The 24,018-nt window shown below is 37.5% G+C and overlaps 1 protein-coding gene across 6 annotated transcripts in view; it reads right to left on the bottom strand.

Moving 5' to 3' along the window:
- Window positions 1-24,018, bottom strand: part of PLEKHH2 (pleckstrin homology, MyTH4 and FERM domain containing H2) — a 91,972-nt gene continuing 67,954 nt past the window's right edge. For 5 of the 6 annotated variants that reach the window (XM_074331932.1, XM_019748641.2, XM_074331934.1 and 2 more), the window contains 10 exons: window positions 23,890-23,987; window positions 21,800-21,977; window positions 20,726-20,881; window positions 18,792-18,889; window positions 12,761-12,902; window positions 8,096-8,241; window positions 6,971-7,100; window positions 6,133-6,219; window positions 3,527-3,664; window positions 1-2,155 (listed from right to left, as the gene is read on the bottom strand). In XM_074331932.1, the coding sequence (XP_074188033.1) occupies window positions 1,970-2,155; window positions 3,527-3,664; window positions 6,133-6,219; window positions 6,971-7,100; window positions 8,096-8,241; window positions 12,761-12,902; window positions 18,792-18,889; window positions 20,726-20,881; window positions 21,800-21,977; window positions 23,890-23,987 (1,359 nt within the window). In that variant the 3' untranslated portion in view covers window positions 1-1,969. Of the gene's footprint in view, window positions 2,156-3,526; window positions 3,665-6,132; window positions 6,220-6,970; window positions 7,101-8,095; window positions 8,242-12,760; window positions 12,903-18,791; window positions 18,890-20,725; window positions 20,882-21,799; window positions 21,978-23,889; window positions 23,988-24,018 lie in introns of those variants that run through there. The other variant, XR_012496328.1, reaches the window with a different exon arrangement.

Below are 24,018 nucleotides of genomic sequence, written 5' to 3'. Positions count from 1 at the left end.
TGGGTTTTGTAAATCATTTATTATGATTGAAAGGGAAGAAAATGATAGGAGACAAATATTACAATTAAACATGTAACATTATTCTCTTGTAACCAATCATAATAACATACTTTGAATTTTTTAAATGGTTATATAAGTAATTTCCCAGAAAATAAAATTTTCACATCATCAGTTACAGAAAATTGATTTCTTTCCATCAAAATATTTTACCTCTGCTCTATCAAAAATACATGCCAAGTCTAGGGTACTACGGTTTAAGCTAAGCCTTCACTACTTGTTTAAATAAGAAGAGATGAGGGGCTGGGGGCTTACCAAATGGTGACCTAGTGATTGCCTGAGAATAAAGTCCTCACACATATGTAACAGCTCTGCCAAGCCTCTGGCTCACCAACTAATGATTTTTAAATGGTTTTCTGGGAACTTAGATACTCTATTGTATCCCAGCCAAGAGCCTCCTGAGACTCATCCCAAATTTGTAACCAGTTTATTCTCAAAAACTAATTTGCTTACGCAGTGAGTGGTTGTGACTCAAAAGATTTAGGGGAAATAGTACATGGAAATCTATTTGTATGGGTTTTTTGTTTTTGTTTTTTTTTGTCATTACCAATAAAGCAACATCTTACTTTAGCAGTGCATTTCTCGGCTCTGCCTTTTCTATGGATGCTAACTAATATGGGATAGAACATTCTCAAAAGGCTTAGTGTGAGAACAGTATATTGCCATAGGGAGAAAGCAGCAAAAGAAACATGAAGGCTCTGCCAACAAATTAATTCAGCAGCTACCATTTTTTTTTCCAAACTGGTTTAAAAAAATACCATACACAAAGTGATAAATATGTCCCCAAAATAAATACAATATTCTATACATAAATAAGATTTAAGTATACTCATGATTGCTGTTGCAATTAAACATTTTTATAATATAATTTTCATGTCTTATCACAGTTTCATTTTAATCATGAATACCAATTACTTTGTTCTGAATCATGCTGGAATTTACTGATCACTTATGTAACTTAGTAAAGTAATATATTTCTAGACTCTTTTCAACTAAAATTTTACCTCCTTTGACAGAAATATTACTTTCTCTTTTCTTTAAAAAATATTTCTGGGAATTTATTTTCGAACTACAGTTAAAAAGGACTGTAGGAAGCAAAGCCTTAAGAATTGTCTTTGTTTTCAAAGATATTACTATTTAACAAAGCAAGGTCAAGATAACCCAGCACCAAATGCAATGAAATGCAGGCACTATTCCAGTGAATTCAGGCTATGTTGACAACGAAGGAATATCAGGAATCACTGTCTTGTTTTAAATTTTACACTCCAGTTATCTGAAAAGGTGACAGATTATGCTTTCTGATACCACATAGGAGATTCTGCTTACCTAAGTCCTGTTTTCTCACACAATGATTCACAGAGCCAAAAGATTTACTGTACTTGCTCTAAAAGTTTACCCATAAACACTACCCTGCAGCTGTTTCTTATACTGGGTACTCTTTTTCTTTCCAAACACCATATCATTAATTAAAAGCACATTTAATTATAGTCCTTAGTTTTTTTGGCAGTGAGCGTTTCCTAATATCAACTGGTTTGCCAAATGAGAGTTTGGAATCTCCCTTTTTAAAGATTGCCAGAATATTTTTTTACAAAAGAAAAAAAAAACAACCAGACAAACTATATTGCATGATGTGTCTGATGGCAAGGGAGAAGGGAGATGAAAACAAAGACAAATTCTAACCCATTTAATCTAAGAAAATCAGTGTGTGGGCAAATTTTGTGTTTATGGTTTACTATTAGCATTCATTTGAATATTTATGAATTAATTAAAAGTGAGTAACCCCCACCCCTTATTTTTAAAGTTTGGAATACTAGTGTGTGGGTGCCATATTGCCAGGATGTAAATGCACTTATTTGGAGCTGATACAGCCATTACTTGGGGACAGGGAATGAATGTTCAGGTCCCCAAGCTTTCAGAGTAGAGTGGGGCCTTTGGTTGGTCTGCTGCTTGACAGAAGGGGCTGGCTTCCCACCATTCTGCCTTGGGGTCCCCCAGTCCCAGCTGAGAGCAGCGCTGGAGCAGAGAGGTGGTGAAATGCCGCCTTTTGCTGATGGAAGTTGTTTATGTAACTGGCGATCAAAAGAGTGATTTCAAGAATCTAAAACAAGAAAAATAGAATTGTTAGGCTCCTGAGAAGCGGGCTGGCCACAGGTGGTCTACAGTTGCAAGCACCCAGGCTACCAGAATTCCCTTCTCTGCAGATTAAACAATGAAGTATTTACATGTTCAGCACCATCAGGCCACTCACCTGTTTTTTCATTACTTAAACCAGCAGAACCAGATTCTTAAAAAACAATCCAACTTAGTGGCACTATTAGAACATGTTGACAGTCAGTAGCATAACTTCATCAGATATCTTAAAACCACACTGTGAATATGTGAATTAAGATGCACTTAGAGGGTATTATGCTAAGTGAAATAAGTCAGACAGAGAAAGACAAATGATTTCACTTATATGCAGGATCTAAAAAACAACACAAACAAAACAAAACAAACACACATATAGATACAGAGACCAAACATGATTGCCAGAAGGCAGGGAAGTAAGGGAAAGGGAGAAAAAGGTGAAGGGGATTGAGAGGTACAAACTTCTAGTTGCAAAATAAATAAGTCACAGGGATGTAATGTACAGCATAGGGAATACAATAAATAATTTTCTATGGTGACAGATGGTTACTAGACTTATCATGGTGTTCACTTCATAAGGTAAATAGGTGTTGAGCCACTGTATCTTACACCTAAAACTAATGTGATGTGGTATGTCAACTACAGTTTAACAATCCCAAAAAATTCAGTATATTATATCAACTCTATTTAAACTAAAGTACTGAGTGCACACTTACTATCTGCTTTCACTTAAGTATAGATTTAAATATGAAAGATATCCACCATTTTTTAAAAGCTTCAGATTCTAAAGCACTAGTCTCTTTTAGATGACAATTTTGAGTTAAAGTTTTAGAAAAATCAAGTTCTCATTCTTTTCACTAAAATTGCAATTATATATTAGGATGCAATTTTATTTATTTTATTTATTGCTTTTAGTTAGAAACAGTAAAACTAGGCAGTTTGCTAAAAATAGTAAAGAAACAAGTACATTTGGGTTATAAAACCTCAGTCTCCCCACTAATGAGTCCATAAAGTGAATTACTCCAAGTAAATATGATAACATATATAAAGTGCCTGACAACGACGACCTACACCAAGGCCACGTTGAACTTTCTGTATAGCAGGCACTGGGCTAAATACTTTGCAATTCCTTCATTTAATTCTCAAACAAACAAACAAACAAAGGTAGCATTATACCGTTTTTTTTAGATGAAGAAACCAAGACTGTAGAAAGGTGAGGTTAAGCCCAAATTTGGACCTAAGACTGTCTGTATTTCCATCTGGCACTTAGTCTTTGCGCAATAAATGTTTTAGTAGAAAGAAACTAGTATAAAAAAGTTGGTGAAAAGGCTGCTCTACTCACCTTGGGTTTTGCCATGGCAAAAAGTAATTTCTCTGTTGGCTTGTCCTTTGAATGTGTATTGTTAATGACGATCATAAAATCATCTTGATATCCTCCAAACGTCATTAGACTCTTGTACACATAGCTGACTACTAACCTCTTCAAAGAGAAGAAGTAAATATGTTATATGCTCTTTATTTTCAAAGAAAGAGGAGAAATGGTTAATAACATATCTCCATTAAAATGCTGATATTAATTATGATATAATGCAAAAGTTATTTTCTCAAATCAAATTTATTATGATCCAAAATAGATACTAGGGTAGTAATTTTATTTAGGCATCATTTACCTTTATATTTAAAATACATTTTGATTCTGAAACAAATAACTCACTGCAGGAAAATGAGAAAATACAAGAGGAAAATAAAAAGTATCTACATTCCAGCAGCCAATGGAAAACCACTGTTAATATTTTTGAATATATCCTTTAAGATACACACACACACGCACACACGCACCACACACACTAGGTTGAACCATATGAAACTGATCATTTTTAAGGTAAAAAAATGGTCAAATATTGGCAAATATATACGTTTCACCCTGATATACAGATTTTGATATACACAAACAGAAACAGTATCATGCATGCTGCTTCTTTTTTTAACTTAATAACATACTGTGAAACTCTTTCCATGACAACAAATGTACTTGTATAACATCATTTAAATGACTTGATAGACAATTTTTTATTTATTTAACTAAACTCCTACTGCAGGATATTTAAGTCATTTTTATTTGTTACTATCTTAAGCAATACTCCAGTGCATATATTTCAATATATTTCATAATACACATACATAATTATTTCTTTGGTTATAGACCTCAACAACTGGGATTGCTACCTCAGAAAAGTAAGGACAATTTTGAGAATATTCCCAAACTCTCCTCAGAAAGGTTATACCCATTTACATTCCCTGCACCACAGTCTTGCTAACACTGGGTATCATCATTCTTTTGAATCTCTGCCAACATGACGGGTGAAAAATAGAATCTCACTGTTTTAAATTGAATTTATTTGATTAGTAGTAACATTAACATTTTAAAATACATTTATTGAAAATTTGTGTTTCATCCGTGAATTGCCTTGGCCCATGTGTCTATTGGTGTGTTCATCATTTCCTTATTGTTTCATAAGACATCCATGTTTATAAAGGATATGAACCCTTTGTCATACATGTAGCCAATATTTTCCACAGTGCGTTGCTAAGACAAGTTTTAAAATATAATTCAAAGATATACCGCCTAAAAGTAAAGGAATCTGCACATCTAATGATTAACTTGCAAGACCATTCCAGCACTAAATGCCTCAGGAGCTACAGCCTATCAGTGTCTATGAACCTCCAGGCCTGTACGTCTGTCTCCCAGGATCTAGGCAACCGTTTTACTTAGCTAAGGTAACCTCATACGAGTGTACAATTTTCTGTTGACTTTAGATCACTAATTTGATCATCTATTTTCAAGTTATCCATTCAAGAAATAGGAGGCATTCAAAAGTATAAACTTAAAACTTAAAAAAAGTGTTTTAGCAATGATAAGGAGAAACAGTTACTATAACACTAAGGGATAGTTTGCTTTCCAAAACATTCTCAGTGATCCCTGACGACCCACAGGTAGAAGAGCCTTACACCTACCAGGTGAATTTAGCAATTGCTGCCCTCCAGGTTAGAGAAAAAAACAAAACAAAACAAAAAGAATAAAATGTTTGCTAAGCAATATGACGTGAAATATTACAGAAAATAAAGTACATTTCAGGTAAATGAACATATAGAAAGCATAGTTGGACTTTATATTTAATCATGTAAAAAGCTCTAAGATACTGTATGTGTACAGGTGAACTGATAAATGGTATTAAGGGAAATGATAGAAATTGTTATAGAAGCTTTAGTGAAACTGAACTTAAACTTTGGTAATGAAAGTTTCTACTTTAATATTATTTTAAAGATTTTCATTTTACACTGGAAACCATCTTCCTAAACTATAAATGAATAGTTATTTCATGAATACAACTATGATTGCAATTTAGTCATGGTATCTTCATATTTTTCTCATACCTGATACAGGCATACCTCATTTTATTGTGCCTCACAGATATTGCTTTTTTTTTTACCAATTAAAGGTGAAACCCTGCACCAGCAAAACGATTATGACTTGCTGAAGGCTCACATCATGGTTAGCATTTTAACAATAAAGTATTAATTAAGGTATGCACAATTTTTTTTTACACAGTGCTACTGTACACTTTATAGATTACAGTGTAGTGTAAACACAACTTTTATATGCACTGCGAAACCAAAAAATTCGAGTGGCTTGCTTTATTGTGATATTCGCTTTATTGCAGTGGTCTGGAACCAAGCGCACAGTCTCTCCGCGGTATGCCTGTATATAACCTGTCTATCTTGTTTTAAAAGATTAGTTGTGGTCATCATTATATATTATATAGTATTAGGAAGAATGTTTTCTGTGTATGAGAAAAATCAGATTAAGGTATCATTACCCTCTGTTTACGGCACACTGAGCAATGTTAAATAGTTGACTCAATGCAGAACTTTAGGATTTAATCTTACCATGGAGTTGTATTCTAAGATGCTTAAACCATCCTCATGTACAGCCAGCCACAGGAAAGTATTTCCAAGCGATGATGGAGTTATGGGCTATGAAGAGGTGAAAATACACTCTATCATAAATGCTAAGCAAAATTAAAGATATTTTTCAGCCTAAAGGCAATGCAACATTTGAAACAACAGCTTATTAAATATTTTTTTTAGAGAGGAGGCCTGTGGTATAATGGAAACAGCAGTGACTCTGATATGAGGGGACCTGGGTTTGAGACCCCAAACTACCATTAATTAACATGTGCACTTGGATGAGCTACTTCATCTACACCCCGGCAGGGTTCGTCTCTCCATCCTCACTGTTTCTGCAGCACTCTTAGCCATATTCACAACACAGTGGGTGTTTCCAGGCCTACTGCGACACTGGACTGTGAGTTCCTGGAAGGTTGAGTACAACCCATTTGGAACCATGGGCTGTGTATTGCTAGAACTTAGCTCAGTGTTTGACAAACAGAACTCAATAGATGCTAACTAAATGAGAAAATGAATGAAAGAGTAAATGAGTGAATGGATGAATGAATGGAGAGAAGAAAGCAGAATTCAGCTGTTGTTTTCAGTCTAATGATGAGTCTAATGAGTGTAAGAAATGATTTATGACAGGGGAACGTGGAGCAGAGGGGAAAAGATAGAGAAGCTGATGGCTTTCCTGCCCTTTCCTTAGTGCCCCTTTATTGTTTTCTTTAAATTGTTGGGAATTTTCTTATTTTCTTTTTAAAAGCCGAACATATAAACCTGGGTTTACTGTTACCACTGTTTTATTTGACTGAATAGTCTCTCCATTCTTTCTTACTTTTGCAAGAAACAACTTGGCACCAAAGAACGGCCACTTCCTGGCTACTGTCAAATAAATTCGAACACAGTCGGCAGCACTGTGACCCCGGAGGGCCATCCATCTGGTTGACAGTCGCTGGCAAAGCTGCCTAAAAAAAGACCAAAAACAAAAACACAAAAGCAAACAACATAAACAGTGCATCATCCTCCTTAATCCAATCCTAGGCACAAATGGGACCTAGGCATAACTAAGTGAGGCTGTTATTTTGTCCCTCTCATCTCTCCACTGGCCACCCATTGTCCTCTTTGTAGCATTCCTTTCACCAAATTCTCAGTATTAGGGCTCTCAATACGACATAGGTTTCCTATTACCACCAACTTCAGGTACATTTTAAAAAATCTGATCAGCTAACATCAAGCTTTAGTGTAAATTAGTTTAATTTCTCATGGGAATAACTTTCACTTCTAAGGAAAAGCACAAGAAGTCGAGACCAAAGAATGAATCCCTAACAGTGGAATTTTAGGCACTACCAGTCCTGGCTTGGAGAGGTGGTGGATGCAGGAGACACCTCTTAAATAAGTCACGAAGACAGTCACTTAATTTACATAGACTAAAGACTGATCTCAAATGTTTCTATTTTGAAAAAAATTATGGTGAATCGGATTTGCCCCTATGTTTTATCTATAGCTTTTCTTTATATGCTCTCAAAAATCAAAATTTCAAATTAGTTGAGTTTAATAAAAAAACTTTATATTAAAATACTTTATGTGAGAAGATAGTTTATTTTTAGTCCAATTTGTTTATAGTGTAATATCCTAAGAGGTAAAAAAATTAAAAATTGGTAAACACTTCATAAAATTAAAGATACGACTGGCCAGTTTTTTCTTTTATTTATTAGCAGGATTAATTTAGACAAGAATGAATATGATCAAATGAAAAGCAGATCTTCTAAATTAAAGTAAGTTTTCTTTTTCATTAAAAAAATTTTAAGCCTAGATTCTAAAGTTTCTAGGTCCAGCTTAAATAAACCTCTTGGGATTCAACACTATTTAAAGGTCTTGAAAAAAAGGTCATGTACAACAGGAAAATATCACCAAAAACAAGTGTGGCTTTGCCTTTAAAGGGCTGCAAGTAGTTCCTTACCTTAACTGTTCTTCAGAGGAGTCATCTCTATACCTTTTAGGATAAAATTTCTCTATCACTTGTTTTAGAGTTTGATTTGCTTTGCACTGATTAGTCACGTGCCCTGCTGGAGTTGAAAAAGGTCTTTCAAAATCTCCAATCTCTACCTAATTGGAAATCCGAAAAAGAGAAAATACAGGATATTGAAAAGACTTTTTAAAAAGAAAATCAGCTTTATTCTTAATAAACATTCTCTATAACACATAACAGATACATCAGCTTGTCATGATTGTGTGATTACGGAATGTATAATCATATGTAAGTACTATTATTAAAATCTGAGGTACACTTGCATGCGAATTTTGAAAAACATCTATAACAAACATTTCAGTTCTGTTTCTGCATTCACCAACTTAGGTTACTATCACCATCTAGTAGTATTTGCTAAAGAACACACTGCTCTATTATTGCCTATGATAGCACAGGAAAACAATTTTCATTTTAAGGTATTATTTTAATTGATAATTAAGCAAAATAGAAGTTAAAAATGAAAGACAACAAAAGTTGTAAAGATAAGAGAAATCTCATAAAAGTGTTACTTGGACTTTTTAAGGGTCTTTACTGAATATAATGGGAGCAAGAACTATATTCTCATTCCTTTCTCCTAGGTTTTCTCCATAAATGTTACTGTATTCATCCCCTCAGTTTATTATTCTGATATTCCTGGGAATAGAGCCCCTTTCTCACTGAATGAAAGAATGTTCAATCCTTCTCTCTAGTAACAGGCTACAAAGATGCCATTCCCTGCCCACCCATCCAACAACCCACCATCCATCTCTCTATTCACTCACCACCCATTCATTCACCCAAACCTATACTGAGCCCCCATTACATGTCAGGCAGTGGGCTAAGTGACGTGAGAAAGAAAAGTTGAGCATAGTTCCTATCCTCAAAGAGTTTGCTGTCTGGTAGGGAGACTGAAGTATAAACAAATACTTATGATAAACTGTGGTAAGTGCCTTGTACAGGGTACCAGAGGAGGGCTCAAAGAGCAAGATGGGGTGGGGGATATCCAGATGAGAGTCCTACAGAACATTCACATCATTATCTATAACCCTCTCCAAAAAGCAGATGGAGGGTTCCATCGAGACTGGGATGGTCTCATAGAAAGTCCCAGGTCTCCATTTCAAAAAGGCCTTCTGCCTCCGGGTAAGCTGTTAGCACATTCAGCCTCTGAGATTCTGACCGCTGTGGCTTCCCTTGTCTTAGCTCTTAATCTGACCAGTGACTATCTAGATTCCTCAGGTGAGCTTCATCCTTACAGTCTATTCTTATAACTTTCTTGGTTTCCTGTCTCTCACTTGGTTTCCTGGCTTGGCTTTGCTGTTCAGTTGTCATCCCTATCTCCTATCTAGTCAGGTACCTTCCTAATTTCCTCACACCAAATAAACGTTGTCCATCTTCTCTTCAAACATACTGAAATCCTTCTCCCAGAGCAAGCTTTTTATTGTCCCCACCTGCCGCCAGGTAGTACTCAGCACAGCTACCTGTGAAACCTGAGACCAGGATTTAGCCTCCAAGGATATGGCAGCTGGACAAACAATAGTTTTAAAAATAGTAGGCTGTTCAAGGTAACCTTGCTTCTTAGGGAACCCTATAGTGTTATCTCCAAGCTTAGTGCCTCCCCTCTCTGGTAATTGGCATACTATGTGGCACAGAATGAACACAACAAATGTTTGGAGAATAACTGAAAGTCAACTCAGATAATTCCCGACATGCCTCACACCAACATGATGCCTTACCAGACACTATGTACACCTAACTAACAGTCAGCGCCAAGATTTCCTAATTAAGAGAGAGAATATCAACAAGGACCTACAGATGTTCAAATCGACAACAGAAATAACTCCTTTTTTTTAAAAGGGCTCACATCGCTTTAGTTTATTTCATTTATTTTTCACAAAACTACTCTGAGGAAAAGTCATCAGAGGCATTATTTAATTTTCCTTCTACATATTGGAGAGATTATACTTTCTAGTTGGCAATGTGTTCAGAATTTTCTAGGTGTATGGTCTTATCTTTCTAGCCTTTCCTCAAATTCACCTAAAAAAATGTTAGAAGTACCTATCTCCAAAGTATAATTTTCCTTGGAGAAGCTTTCTTGACTAAATAAAAAGTTAAAATGAGAAGACTAACTTAAATTTTAGTAAAAACGAGACTGATTTTAACAGAATCTGTGCCTTTAGAGAACTGAAGCCCAGAATAGCATATGATAGGAAATCATTCCTAATCCTATCTCCAAGAAAATATGGGACCTATTCCTCCTTTCCTCAGCGTTTCACTAATTACAGAAAGAAAACAGTACTGTGTTCTATGCTTTAGACTTTGGATGACGATAAAATTTTTATAGAAGTAAACTAAATGATTCCCTGTTCACTCCTTCGAGACCTTTCTGAAGAATGGATTATGCATGCGTTGATGCACTAGGCGAGCGATAAGGATGAGTAGGGACAGCCCTTGCCCTCAGCGAGGCCACAGTCAGTGGTCAGAGCAGAAACAAACCAGTAATAAACCACTGAGATCAGCATGGTAATAGATATATGCAGGACATTACAGAAACCCCAAGAGGGACCTTTAACCCACACAGGCAGAATTCCAGAAGTGTTCTTGGAATAAATGACACCTAAGATGAAAAATTAAAGGATATGCAGAAGTTAACAAGGGACGGGGGTAGAGATGACAAGTAAAGCCTAAGAGATAAGAAAAAGTGAACCATATGCAAGTCAGGGAACAGTGTAGGGAACCATAGTGTATGCTTTATTGGAGCATAAGTCAAGGTAGGGAGTATTAAGAGAGAAGGCTGGAGAGGTAGGCAGAGTTTAGAGCATGAAAGTCCTTCCATGTAAACATGGGAATGACATGCCTAGATTCACATTTTTGCTGTATCTCCATCCCATTTCTTAGTGCTGCATAACAAGCCATCGTGACAGTTTCCAGGCCCAGGCCTTAAGGAAATGGCAGCTTCCCCTTCTTATCTCTTTCAGGATATTGCTCTTGCCACCCAACCACCATTCTGTGAGGAAGCACATGGGGAGACCCCTCGCAGGTGTGCCATCAGCCACCAGACGGGTGAGTGAACAAACCGTCACATGATTCCAACCCTCAGCTGTAGAGTCCAAACCAGCCTTCAGGCTGTGCCAGGTGATGTCATACGCAGCAGAGACAAGCTGTCCTGACACATCCCCGCCCAAACTGTTATTGTTTGAAGTAACTGAGTCGTGGCGTCATTTGTTATGCAACAATAGATAACTGGAACAATCCCTTTAGCATCTGCATGGAGGATACATTTGTGGGGGACCAGACCAGAGGAAAACACACTAGTTAGAGGCCTGATACAGGTGCGCAGGCAGATGTGATGATGGTCAGGATGTGGGAGCAACAGCGCTCAGCATGAAGACAAGTGAGCAGAGTAAATGTGTCTGAGAGGTACAGTGGGCACGGTGATGGGTGTGTGTTGGGGGGGCAGAGGGGGCGGAGTCAGTGGTGAGGGCTGGGTCTGAAGCTGCTTTGGGGACTGAGTATCCCAGTGAAAATACTGAACGTGAGGGAAGACAGTTAGGTCGGTTCTTGAGATGGTGAATTTAAGGAACCCATGAAAGAAGTATGAACTGGAGAGAAAATTGGGGGGATCTTTGGTGTAGGTGGTAGATAAAATGAAGAGAATGAATAAGATGTCCTGGGATGGTGTGCCAACTGAGAAGGCTACAAACTGATGACCTATCACAGAGTTGCTGTTCCATTGTCCGTGAATTAACCTGTGCAAAGACTCAGGTGTCGTAAAGACTTTGGGTTGCCTCTGATGGTCCTTCTCTCCTTTCTGAGAAGTAAAAACCTTGCATGTGTCTGAGCTCATTGCTGCCCATCTAAACCTCCATTCTCCAGTCTCTCTTGTATGTTGGAAGGCCATGTGACTATGTAAGTTTTGGCCAGAGAGACCTAAGTGGAAGTGCTCTATGTCACTGCTGGGAAGTTTCTCCAGGGTGGGAGGACATGCCCTTGCTGAGCCCTACCTCCATCCTGAAGCCCGGAAGACTGATGTAATAGCTGGAGCTCTGGCACATCTCCAGGATGGCATGTTAGGGATAGGAGAACGGAGAGCAAGATAAAGCCTTGGGCCCTAATGGCTTTGTTAGATGTGTGTGCCTGTCTCTCTATGTGAGAGACAAATATACTTCTCTTTTGATCGTCACTATTAATTTGCATGTGTGTGTTTATACAAGCCTGAACTTAATCCTAATTGATGCAATAAGTAACTAAAAGAAAGTGCTTCAGCTTTTTACAAGACTGATTCCTGTTACATTCCTGAGCGATGTCAACACGGCATCCTAAGCCCCACAGCTGTGCACTCAAACGCCTTTATCAAACGCAAAGCCTGGTGATATACTTTCAAGATAATTACGAAACGAGGTTCCCTTTATGGAATACTGTCCCATTCCACAGCGTTGCAATTGTCAGCAATTTGGAGTCAAACTGTAATTATAATGCCTGCGTAATTTTTAAGGTGTTAATCATAGCAAAATGAATTTAAAGAATTACTGAAGGTACATTGTGTTACTACATTTAGTTCGTGTTGAAATTAGTATTTTTGTCTTTACAAAATACTACTCCATATAACATGGAAGTTACCTGAGCTAAAAGAGCTGCCATTTCTAATGCGAGGTCCTTGTTCAGAGGAAAAAGTCCATTTATTATTTGGTCATTTGTCTGATACACTAACAGCAACTTTTCTCTATCAGTTTCTCCACGAGCTTGCATGGAGAAATAGAGTCTGTAAAAAAAAGAGGAAATTTTTCATTAAATGAAATTCTGACAGTGGAAGAAAGGGTTGTTCTAACACAGTTCTCTACGTGATACAAACTTAGACCATTACTATCCGTTAATGAACTCTGTTTCTGTTCTCTACAGCATTTTCAGCAAATTGAGGAAAAACTGCTTTGAGGTTGAGGTTGAGGAATGCTGTGTTATTTTTTATGCCCTGAAATACCAAATCCTGAAGGGTTACTGAGGAAGGACATGAAGACACTGAGCAAAATTAAATACGCCCTTTCTTGTGGGGAACACTAATGTGCCCCTTCAAAACCCAGTTTTCAAAACACTCCTGATCTTTCCTAAATATCTTGGAGACACCAGAGAACAGGAAATGAAGGTTTCAATTCAAAATCAGCATCACTTTGGAGGGGGGGCAGTTTTCTCTCGGAATCTAAAAGATAGTATTTGTACATTTAAATGTTTTGACTTTGTTACGGCATTCTGATAAGCAGCTTTAGGAGCTCAAAAATTGCTTGCGTGTTATTTGACTATTACTTGTGGAAATACGGCATGGCTTTTGTTTGTCCAGTCTTCGTCAATTCAGTGACCTCTTTATTTATTCATTATGCTGTTCCTTTATATGTGAGATTTCAGGGGTCTGACTTCGGGCTGCAGATCAGGCACGGGTGCTGTAAGTGCTGTGACAGTGGGGTGGGTAAGCGATACCTGGATATTGTCATGACAACACAGTGGCAGGAAAAGAGGGATTTAGGTCCAGTATGTTTTAGGTGTGTGCCCAATTGGCTATAACTGGACTTCTAGCCTTTTGCTCCCTATACTCTTGAGGGAGAGGACCCACGGCCATCGGTTACAGAATCTCTCGCAGTAGTTATATCAAATAGCAGGGACTGAGGGCAGCGAGTCAGAATCGCAGGGGAAGCATGGGGAGTTTATTTTGAAAAGCTCTTCTTCCCCATGATTCTGATAATTCTTTTCACCTACCCCAGCTTATGAATCACTGGCCTGGGCAACCATTCAGAATGGTTTCTTGTAAAACATAAATTCCTAAGCCCCATTTTTATCTGTGACTGCATGATGACAAGTTGTTAACTGGTAAAAGAATATGGCTGGGCAACAGAAATAGAGTCTAAATTCAGAATGATGTAAGTGAAATGTTATGAAACAAAGAGAATAAAGAGGAAAGCCCTCCCTTTTTGGCCTGCTAAAATTTTTATACATAGTTTCTTTTCTCCACTTGAAGTTAAGAACTATGTCTTATTCATCACTGTAACCCATGAGAGTTTAGTTGAGTGTTACCCCTGGAAGGTTCTTAATAAAAGTTTGGATTGGTAATACAGTTAGGAGGGGAAAAAATAACCAAATGTACAAATGGCTACAGGCAAGAAGAGCTAATGTGCATTTTTTTATCATTTCTGGCATGCCAATAAGATTTAACCTGGGAAGGGAAAACAAAGTCCTATAAGCAAAAAAGGGAAAACGAATCCCAGACACTTATATAGGAATACAACACGTAGGAACCGTAGGCTCAAGCCCCTAATGAAACACTTTGGGCTCTAACAGCTATACAGGTATTTGGAGAGAATGTGGAGAGGAACTAAAGAGTCACAAAAATGATCAAGGAGTCAGAAAATCAAACCCATGGATCTTGACTGGAAAGGCAGCAGGAGAATGGGATCTGGGTCTCTCCCAATACGACCAGTTCCCAACCCTAAAGAGGCCTGAAGCAGAGAAAGTGGGCCTCCATCACAGCAGGCAGGGCACAGGTGAGCCAGCAGGGTAGTCCCAAATGTCCACCTCCTCACCTGACACCCAGGAAGCTGAATACTGTGAGATGGAAATTTCACCATTATGTGGACCAGTACCATGACACAAACCCTGTTCCAAATTCAGCAAAGCTCCCAGCACTGCTGGATAATCTTTCTGTGTGCCTCTAAGTAGCGCCATATTTCATTCCTCAGAGCATTTATTTCCTACTGCCGCCTTTCTCATCATCTTGTAAACATACTGAGAGCCTGCCTTCCCAACACACTTCCCTTCCCTCCACTCTCCGTCCATCATGGTCTGCTCACAGCACTCTACTAAAATCGCAGCTGCTACCACCCTTCCCTGTTCTCTTCCTGTCTCAGTGGCCACCACCTCAAGTCATCTGCTTGGAAGTCATCACTCTGCAAGCCCTCCTCTCTGTTCCACAACAGTGTGTACACATCCCTGTTAAATTCATGGTATGAGTGAATATGGATGGGACATTTACTACACGGCAGACGCGGACCCAAGAGCTTCACATTTGCTGACGTTTAGTCTTTCAGAAAACCTGAGAGATAGGTACTTTTTTCATCTCCATTTCACATAGAACGTATGAGGCACAGACATGGTAAATGACTTGCTCAAAGCCATACAGTGAATGGAGGAGCCAGGATTCAAACCCAAGCAGTTTCTTCCCAGGGCCCAAGTTCTTCACTACTCTGCTATACTGGTCCTATAACAGCATTAATCACGTTGCTAAGATTTCGTGTCTGTGTCTCCCTATAAATTGTAAGACTCTAAAGGGTAGGGAATTTGATGCACCGTTGAATCCACAGTGCTTCAGCAAGGCCTGGCTCTGGCAGACACTGAACAGATATTTACTGCATGAAGGGATAAATACATGGTAGTGAGAACTGCTAAATATGGGAATTATTTGCAAAAAAAAAAAAGCTTGAGGTAAGAAACCAAATTAAATAATCAGCATAAATATCAACAGAATTTAAACATTAGTTCCCAAATGGTCATCTATGAGAACAAGTTCAAAACCTGTTAATTACATATTTAACCTCTGAATCTAAATAATTAAAATTCCATAACTTAGTAAATATAAACAAAAATTCCATGATGAAGAGAGATGGTGTTTTAGTTTTTATGACACTGTTGCTTGACAGCTGAAGAATCAAGTCCGTGGCTGCACGATAGGTCACAGCCAGTTCCCCTCCTGACTGTGTCACTGGAAATGAGGGCTCATTGTCTAAGTTATTTATACACATACACAAAGCAAGACCATATTTAGAAATATAGTCCTTTCTCATTGCTGCGGCTATCCAGGCATTTCAGACTTCTGTTAAAAATTAAACCTTTTTGTTGAGTTGTGTTTTTTTCCTGATGTCAAAGATATTGTCGTGAGGCTTTTTTTTTTTTTTTTTTTTAACAAGGCAGTCTTTGGTATGTGTTATTCATGACTCTTTGTCCTTCCTAGTGGTGTTTGCTAGCCTTGGAGCATTATTCTCATCTGTGTCTTTCAGGACATCTTTCCCCATTTCTTCCAAATTTAACTTTGGTTTCAACTGTAGCCATCATAGGCGGAATCAGTATGTGTTAAATAAACATTCATAAAGTATGCATTAATAGAAATAGTCTTAGCCATGAACGGAATTCCATGTAGTGCCAGCAGAACGAAATGAGAATTCCTGAACCCGTTCTACATAAAGATGTATGGCAGGTCAGGTCAGAGCAGCTGGCTCCCTTCCACAACAGGTAAGATCAAGAGACGGGGGCAGCAATGAGGACCTCTAGATCAGTGCTTCTCAAAATGCAGCATGGATAAGAATTGTTCAAAACACAGACGCCTGGGTCTTACCCCAGAGATGGACTCATTGGGTCTGATGTTAATAATTTGCATTTCTAATGTGTTTCCATGGGATACTGAAGCTGTAGGTCCAGGACCCCCACTTTGAGGACCACGGCTCCAGCAATCACAAAATTGAAACAATCATCTGGAAGGTACAAATATTCCAGTCCATTGCTCTTGCCAGTCACCAAAGGGCCACAGATGAAGGTTGTCATTAGTGGAAACAGGTTGCTCCAGGATCAGAGTCGATTCTACGTCCGTTATCTAAGTAATCCTTATAGCGAGGAAAGCATGATTTTTAAACCTTTGGATACCAAAGCTTAATAGTCACCTTCTTAGGCTCTCAGGACTCTTGCTAATCACCACAGCTCATGAGCCCCCGAATAGAGAAGTTCCAATAGCTCACACTACCATTATTCAGATCAAAGGAGTCTGTTTAAAAACACAGTGGATGGCTGTTTCTGTAATAGCATTAATCACATTGCTAAGATTTCGTGTCTGTCTCTCCCGGTGGGTGACTGTCTGAGAGGAGTCCACAATACGAATGCACCATATTTATTTAACCACTCTCCTATTAATCAACATACTATGAGCACCACACGCCCCCCCGCCACACACACACTCATTTTTCACTGTTCTACACACTATGGCAGAGAAAATACTGGGACATACTGGAATACTCTTGCCCACTTATGTGGGTATTTTTGTGGGATAGATTATTAGAAAAAGAAATCCTTAACTGGATCAAAGCCTAGTACTTTCTTCACGTTACATAGTGGCTTTACTTCCTACGTTCCAATTTCAGGTCTATCACTATCTTCAAAAAGTAGGCCTCTGAAAGAAATCAGTACTACAGCAATAATTCCACAGGGCTCTTGGTCTGATATCTTAGATTCCTTATTTTATGGGGTATAAGAACCCAACAAAACCAGTAAGCTACATTTTTTGGGGGGACAGGGGAGGATACAGTTGATATGACCTGGTCAATGAACACTGTTTATTAAGTACAACCTTCTGTTAATACTTAGATAAAAAAAAGACATTGAAAAAAAAACAAAAAACAAGATGTGAAAGCAACCTCAGTTTCGTTCGATAGATGAACAGATAAAGATGTTATATAGAATATTTTGAGGGGGATTAGTAGCAATGTGTCTTTTACTGTAATACATGTTTTTAAATTTAAACATTCACTGTAGTTTGATCGCACCTCCTATTGTACACCTGAAACTAATATAACTAATACATACTAAATATAACTAATATTTACATAACTAAACTATAACTAATATAACTAATATAACTAACATAACTAATATATACTAAATATATACCAACTATAATTAAATAAAAAATATTTCAAATAAAAAGAGACAGAGAGAAAGAAAATCTGTTTTCTGACCATATCCCAAAGTGTATTAAAATTTTATCTGTTGAGAAGGTATGTACTCCAGCCCCACTGGCTTTTTCCCAATTCCTGAAATACTGCACAGCCTCCCTGTACAGGATTTTGAACATTCTTTTCTATCCATTTCAATGCTCCGACCCCCAGGCCTCTTCTGACCTTGACATAAGCATCATTTCCTCAAAGAAGTCTCCCGATGTCTCCAGTCTGGGTCCAGCTTCTAGTTACGTGCTCTCACAGACCACGTTCTTTTCTTTCAGGGAACTTAATGTGTAATTATAGATTCATTAGAGTTATTGTGTGATTAAAAACTGTCTCTCCCACTAGCCTATAAATTCCCCAAAATCAGGGACTGTGTTTGTGTCTGTTTTTATTACTATTTTATCCAGAGCATCTAGCAAAGTCCCTGGCTTTAATTGAAGAGAGAGAGAGAGAGAGAGAGAGAGAGAGAGAGAGAGAGAGGTAATGAAAAAATGAGAATGAATGAGTATATCACTTCTAAAAGTCTTGGGTAAACATAAATATGTCTTCTTACTACAGATCTCAGTAGTGTATTTGAGTATTTAGTCTTTATGAAAAATGAAATAATAGTGGTAAAGGAAACTTTGAAGTGGAAAATTCACCCTAAGACAGCAGCTATTTTTTCTATAATTTTCTTCTCATCTTTGTCCAAATGCAAATTTTTATAAAATATAATTATTCATGACATTAAAAGGCTGAATTAGAAACAAAATTTTATGTGGCAGTTTATTCCTCCAGAAGTACAGTTACCATTTATAGAAAAACAAATATACAGATAAATATAACGTAAGCCTATTCAGTAGGTGCATAATTTGAACATAAGTGTATATACTCCTACTTTGGCATTTGGCGTTGGTATTACACACCTGTTTTTATAAGTTAGACGAACAGTTCTCGTACCTTCCCATTTCCCAGGCTGCTGTTCTTTGGAAGCCTGTTCCCACTTAGAAATAATGTCACAAATCTAGAAGGCAATGAAAAATGGAGATTTATAATATTTTTCAAACTGGTATATTTTGAAGACAAGTATGTTTGTACACTGAAAATTTTCAATTACTGAAAATGGACCGGAGCTTTTTGTTTTAAGCTTCTGTGCAGCTCTGAGTTTAGGGCTTAACTATAAATTGCTCTTTGGTCCACTTATCCTTTTGGTCACACATTAACTTTGGACTATGGCAATAATTTTTTTACTGAAAAAGGAATCTTAATGAAGGACTGCATGAGACTGCAAAGAAGAGGATTCCAGGAATTGTTTCATTATTTAGTCACTGAAGAAGCAACTTTTTTACCTTCTGACTTATAAATATTGAAATAACTGAAGTCATACCAAAGAAATCTGGAATAAAATCTTAAGACTCTTTGGGAAAGAACAAAAATTCTTCAGGAACCAAATAAATGTTTGTTTATTTAACTGATCATTTACAGAGCTATAAATAAAAGTTTTCTAAAATATGTGGTAAGTAGTAATTCACCAAAGCCCCTGATATTTACTTAGCTCAAGTTAGCCAAAAATACAGTTTATCTTCCTGACTAATTATTAACAATACTGCCCTAGCAATGTCTGTCTCAAAACTTTACATTTGGATTTGTTGAACCGACCAGGATATATTTTGAGATGAGGAGAAAACGAGACATTCATTTACCTAGATTTCTCAATATGCAGTGGAAGAAATAGGCAAAGGGGTGTGGGGAGAAACCATATCTACTAAGTTTTATCCTAGGGAACTAAGTCTGGTCTTTAACAGTAATCTGTAGAACCCCATGAAGCCCCAACCGATTGTTTTGCAAGTAGAGCTAGGCTTTGAGAGTTCCTGATGTTTCATAGCTTTAAGCTTGAGAGCTATTACTTATATGTCTAGATCTTCCCCTACTCTGACCCAATCTTTTATGTCCAACTCATAGAAATACCTTCACCCCATAACTAGGCACTTAATCCCAAGAGCAATCAAGGACCACATCAAGTAAGGAAAGGGTCCAGACCCGGCTCTAGCTGTTTGATTTGGGGTAAATCATTTCCCGCCCTGGGCCTCACTTTCCTCATTTGCAAAAGTGTTTCTCTAAGCTTCCTTATGGTTCTGTAATTCTACATTTCTAATTGTTGCCATCCCTAGAAACTTTATTAAAGTTATTTTACTATGACCTAGAAGAGATTGTTAAAAATTTTCCAGTTTTGTCTTTGCTCATGATTTTCCCTATGTCTGGAAATCCCTCTTTATTTCCACAGGTCCATTTCCTCTCCATCCTTCAAAGTCCAGTTCAGATTCCCTCATTTCCGACGCTGAACTTAATCTCTCCCTTTGTGGAATATTCACAGCACTCTTAAAACATTTATCACTTTCAACTCTTGTTAAAGGTTGTCGGGGTACAAGACTGCTCTGTGTATAAGTTCACTGTGGGCAGGGACCATTTCTGATCCTTCTTTGTATTCCCCACAGGGTCTGGTTCAGCTCCTGCGACACAATAAATAGTTCAACAAATATTGCTGAGTGAGTGAATAAAATGGAAAGCAATTTTATCAGAGCTATAGTTTCTCCTCCACTCTTATTACCTTAATATTTAGGGTATGCTTACTATTATTATTTTTCTCTCTTTAATATGGAATATGTGTGTGCTGATTGTATATTAAGAATCCTATGGCTTCAACAAAAATCCTGCAAGTTTGTTTATTTTTTTGTTGTGAAGATTAGATTGCTTAAATTTTTTGAAAACTCCTGAACTAAACTTGCTGCAAATAGCAAAGCATAGTTTCTTTGCTGTTTGCAGGGTGTGCCTGTGCCTCCTTCAAAGGACTTGGTATTACCTTGATGTTTCCTTGAAGACAATGGTCTAAATCTCTGCCAGAAGGATCGTCAGTAAACAGTGCAAATCCAGACTGTGCAGGCTTCCTCATTCCTGTATCCTGGTTCAAAGTATTCAAAAATTCTTCCACTGTGGTGGATGCATCAAATCCAACTACCTAAACAGAAATAACAAAGTTGTTCTCTTAATAAAAAAGTATGTACACTTCAAACTTAGATTTCCAGGGGGAAAACCAGACATACTTGATGTGTGATTAATGGTAACATATATTTATGTAGGTGCTTTAACTTTTTTCCCCCCAAAGTGCAACTGGAGAACATAAATGTCATCTTAGTCATTAGCTTGCTGTAGGAATTCATAAATTTTGGCTACAGCGAATTGACATGAATTCAAAGTAAGATCATTTGACAGCTGTAAACATCTTGCAGAGATATTAGGCCTATCCATTAAAAGCAAACCAAGAACTACAGTACAATGTATAATCTGTAAGCACATGAAAAAAACAACAAGAAATGCACTTAAACAAATGGACTTTTATGCATTTAATGTTTGATTCTTTAATAAGCAGTTAAGTATCTGAATTCCGTGATAAAAGGCTGATGGCTACAAAGACTAATTGCTAGCTTTGGAACATGGTGGCTTCAGTTAATAAGCGAGCATCTAGGTCTGAGAGTTGGGAGGGCCTCGATAAGTTTTCCCAGACAATTTCAGAGATTTGGAGACTTTAAAGAGATTGAACTTGTACACACCCAATGTTAGTTATTATTTCCTCAGTAGCAGGTGCACTGGTGGCTTCAAACCAAAGTATTTTTGTTTATCTCCATTAGAATCGTAATGGCAGTGAAACTCCTCCCTTATTTGGTTCAATATGGATTTGTTTTTAGGGTGAATTCTTTTTAGGAAAACTGTTTCAAAACTCAGCTGTCCTGATAAAAAGATTTAATATATTTTACATGTTTATCATTGCCAGCTGCTGACACAGGTAGGTAGACCGTCTCACGTCCCTGATGCCCAGAGGTAACACATAGGACTCTAGGCTAGGCATGTTTTCTTCAGAGTACAAAGTCTAACCTACCTGATATATGCCATTCATGAAGTGCACGGGGATACTGAAGGGCAAAGAATGATGATAAGGATTTCGAAGAAGGGTTGAAAGAATTTCCATTCTTGAGGGTCTTGCCTCTCGATCTCCATTTTGTTGTGTTCTTTCTACACATCGCTGGCAATAAATGGCATATTTTCCAAATTCTGTCCTATAATATAAAACTTAAGATAAAGCCTAAGGATAAATTTAATTAAGACAACCTAAAATAGATGTATATATAACCATTAAGAAAGCTTCCCTGGGTGTACATTACTACACTGTATTATGCTAATTTTGACAGTAACTTTTCTTTTTGAATGTAATATTAAACTTCTGTAACTTTTCTCAAATTTTAGCTTTTTTTCCCTCTTTTTTGGGGGGTTGGTGTGGGGTCCCAATTCAGCCCATAATACTACCTCCTACTGGTATTTACTGCACCTCCCAAAAAAACTACCTCCATTCAAATCCTTATCTCAGGGACGGCTTCCGGGAAAACTCAAATGAAAGAAATCTCTAAATGATAAGGACTCTTTTGGGAAAATGAAAAAACACACAACCAAACTACCCCTAATATACTTTTTTTTTTCTTTTCATAAGGAGTGCACAGCTCACAGTGGCCCATGTGGGGATCGAGCCGGCAACCTTGGTGTTATTAGCACCACTCTCTAACCAACTGAGCTAACCGGCCACCCCTACCCGAATATACTCTTGATATCGACACTTCAGGGCATTTTCCATGTATTATTGGCTCTTTACATGTGCGTCTCCTCACAGTGATGACAGGGGCTATGCTTTATTGATCTTCTTAGCCTTTGCAAACAGTGCTTTGGATGTAGACACATCAATGCTGCTTTATTTGCTTAGGTCAGTGACATTAGTTCTTGTTCTAGTTTCCTTACTTTTGCCACTGACGGAATCAAACTTCCTCACAAAGCATCCTTCATCTTTATGATACTATTACAGTCACAAGATAAATTTTAAATTACCAGCCATTATATAGTCAATATATAATCATTGTTTCAACAAAGATAAAGAATTGTATAAAAAATAGTACAGGATCACGTAAGAAACACACAAGGTAGCAGAGTTCTATTTGGAGGTTAGTGCTTGACTGCTAAACAAGGTAACAAAATATCTTTAAACAGAAATAAAAATTCTGCCATATATAAATTCCTTCTTTACCTTAGAAAACATGCATGTCTTAAAGTGTTAAGCTTTAAACAAAACATGGGAATAAATAAATGTAACAGCTGGATAGAAATCTCATTTGGCCTCATTTTTATGTATAATTTTTGTTCCGTTAATAAAGGAAGATCGATAACACCTCTAAATATATTTGTATTCAAGTGTCTTCTAGGCAGACTTTAACATGTCACCCTTTATCTGAGTGATTTGTCAGTAACTGCAACTGAAATCACATGACATTGATCATAGTCCCTAAAATATATCAGGAACTACAGACTATTTTTCTATTGCTTCAAAGTTGTTTTTTGTTTAATTGTGCTTGTTTGTTTGATTCTTTTAGTGCTAGTCTATTTGAGCAACCTAACATGAACCTCTTGGACAAAATGACCCTGATAACCCGTTGGCTGGGTGTCCTGGGTACCAATGTAAGAAAGCCATTGTGACAGTTGGATTTTAAATGTATTTTTCGAGGGGATAAAAATTCTGAAGTAATTCAGATACACACAAGGATAAAAGGAGGGAAGACCATCAGGGAAATTTTCCACATAAAAGAATTCAATGTGGAGAAAAACAGTAATACGAAAACTAAGGAAACAAAATAGTTGCTGTTATAACAATAACAAATAAATCATTCATACTTGAATTGTACATAGACTTTTCATTAAAAAATATTCTTTGCCACATTTTAAGCTTTCACTGCAATCTTCCATGAGAGATTTATCAGAACAAAGGAAATATTTTCCAAGTTCCACAAAAATGATAACAAAAGGTTGCCTGTACCAACATTTGTTTCACACATTCTTCCATAAATGTACCAGGCAGTTTACTAAACACGTATGACTTATTGCAGACTAAGAGGTCACATCAATGGGTCAGCTGGCTAGTTTTCTGCACACCTGGAGTCTGCATTCCTCTTTAGGTGAAGCCTGAGGAGCCATAGGAAAGGGTGATGAGGCAGGAAGAGCCCCACACAGAGCGCCAAGAGCTGCCAGGCCTGGGCAAAGAGAAGCAGCATAGGTTAGACA

This window comes from Rhinolophus sinicus, linkage group LG05, assembly GCF_036562045.2.
Source record: "Rhinolophus sinicus isolate RSC01 linkage group LG05, ASM3656204v1, whole genome shotgun sequence".
NCBI lineage: Eukaryota > Metazoa > Chordata > Mammalia > Chiroptera > Rhinolophidae > Rhinolophus > Rhinolophus sinicus.
This window is presented reverse-complemented; position numbering and strand designations above follow the sequence as displayed.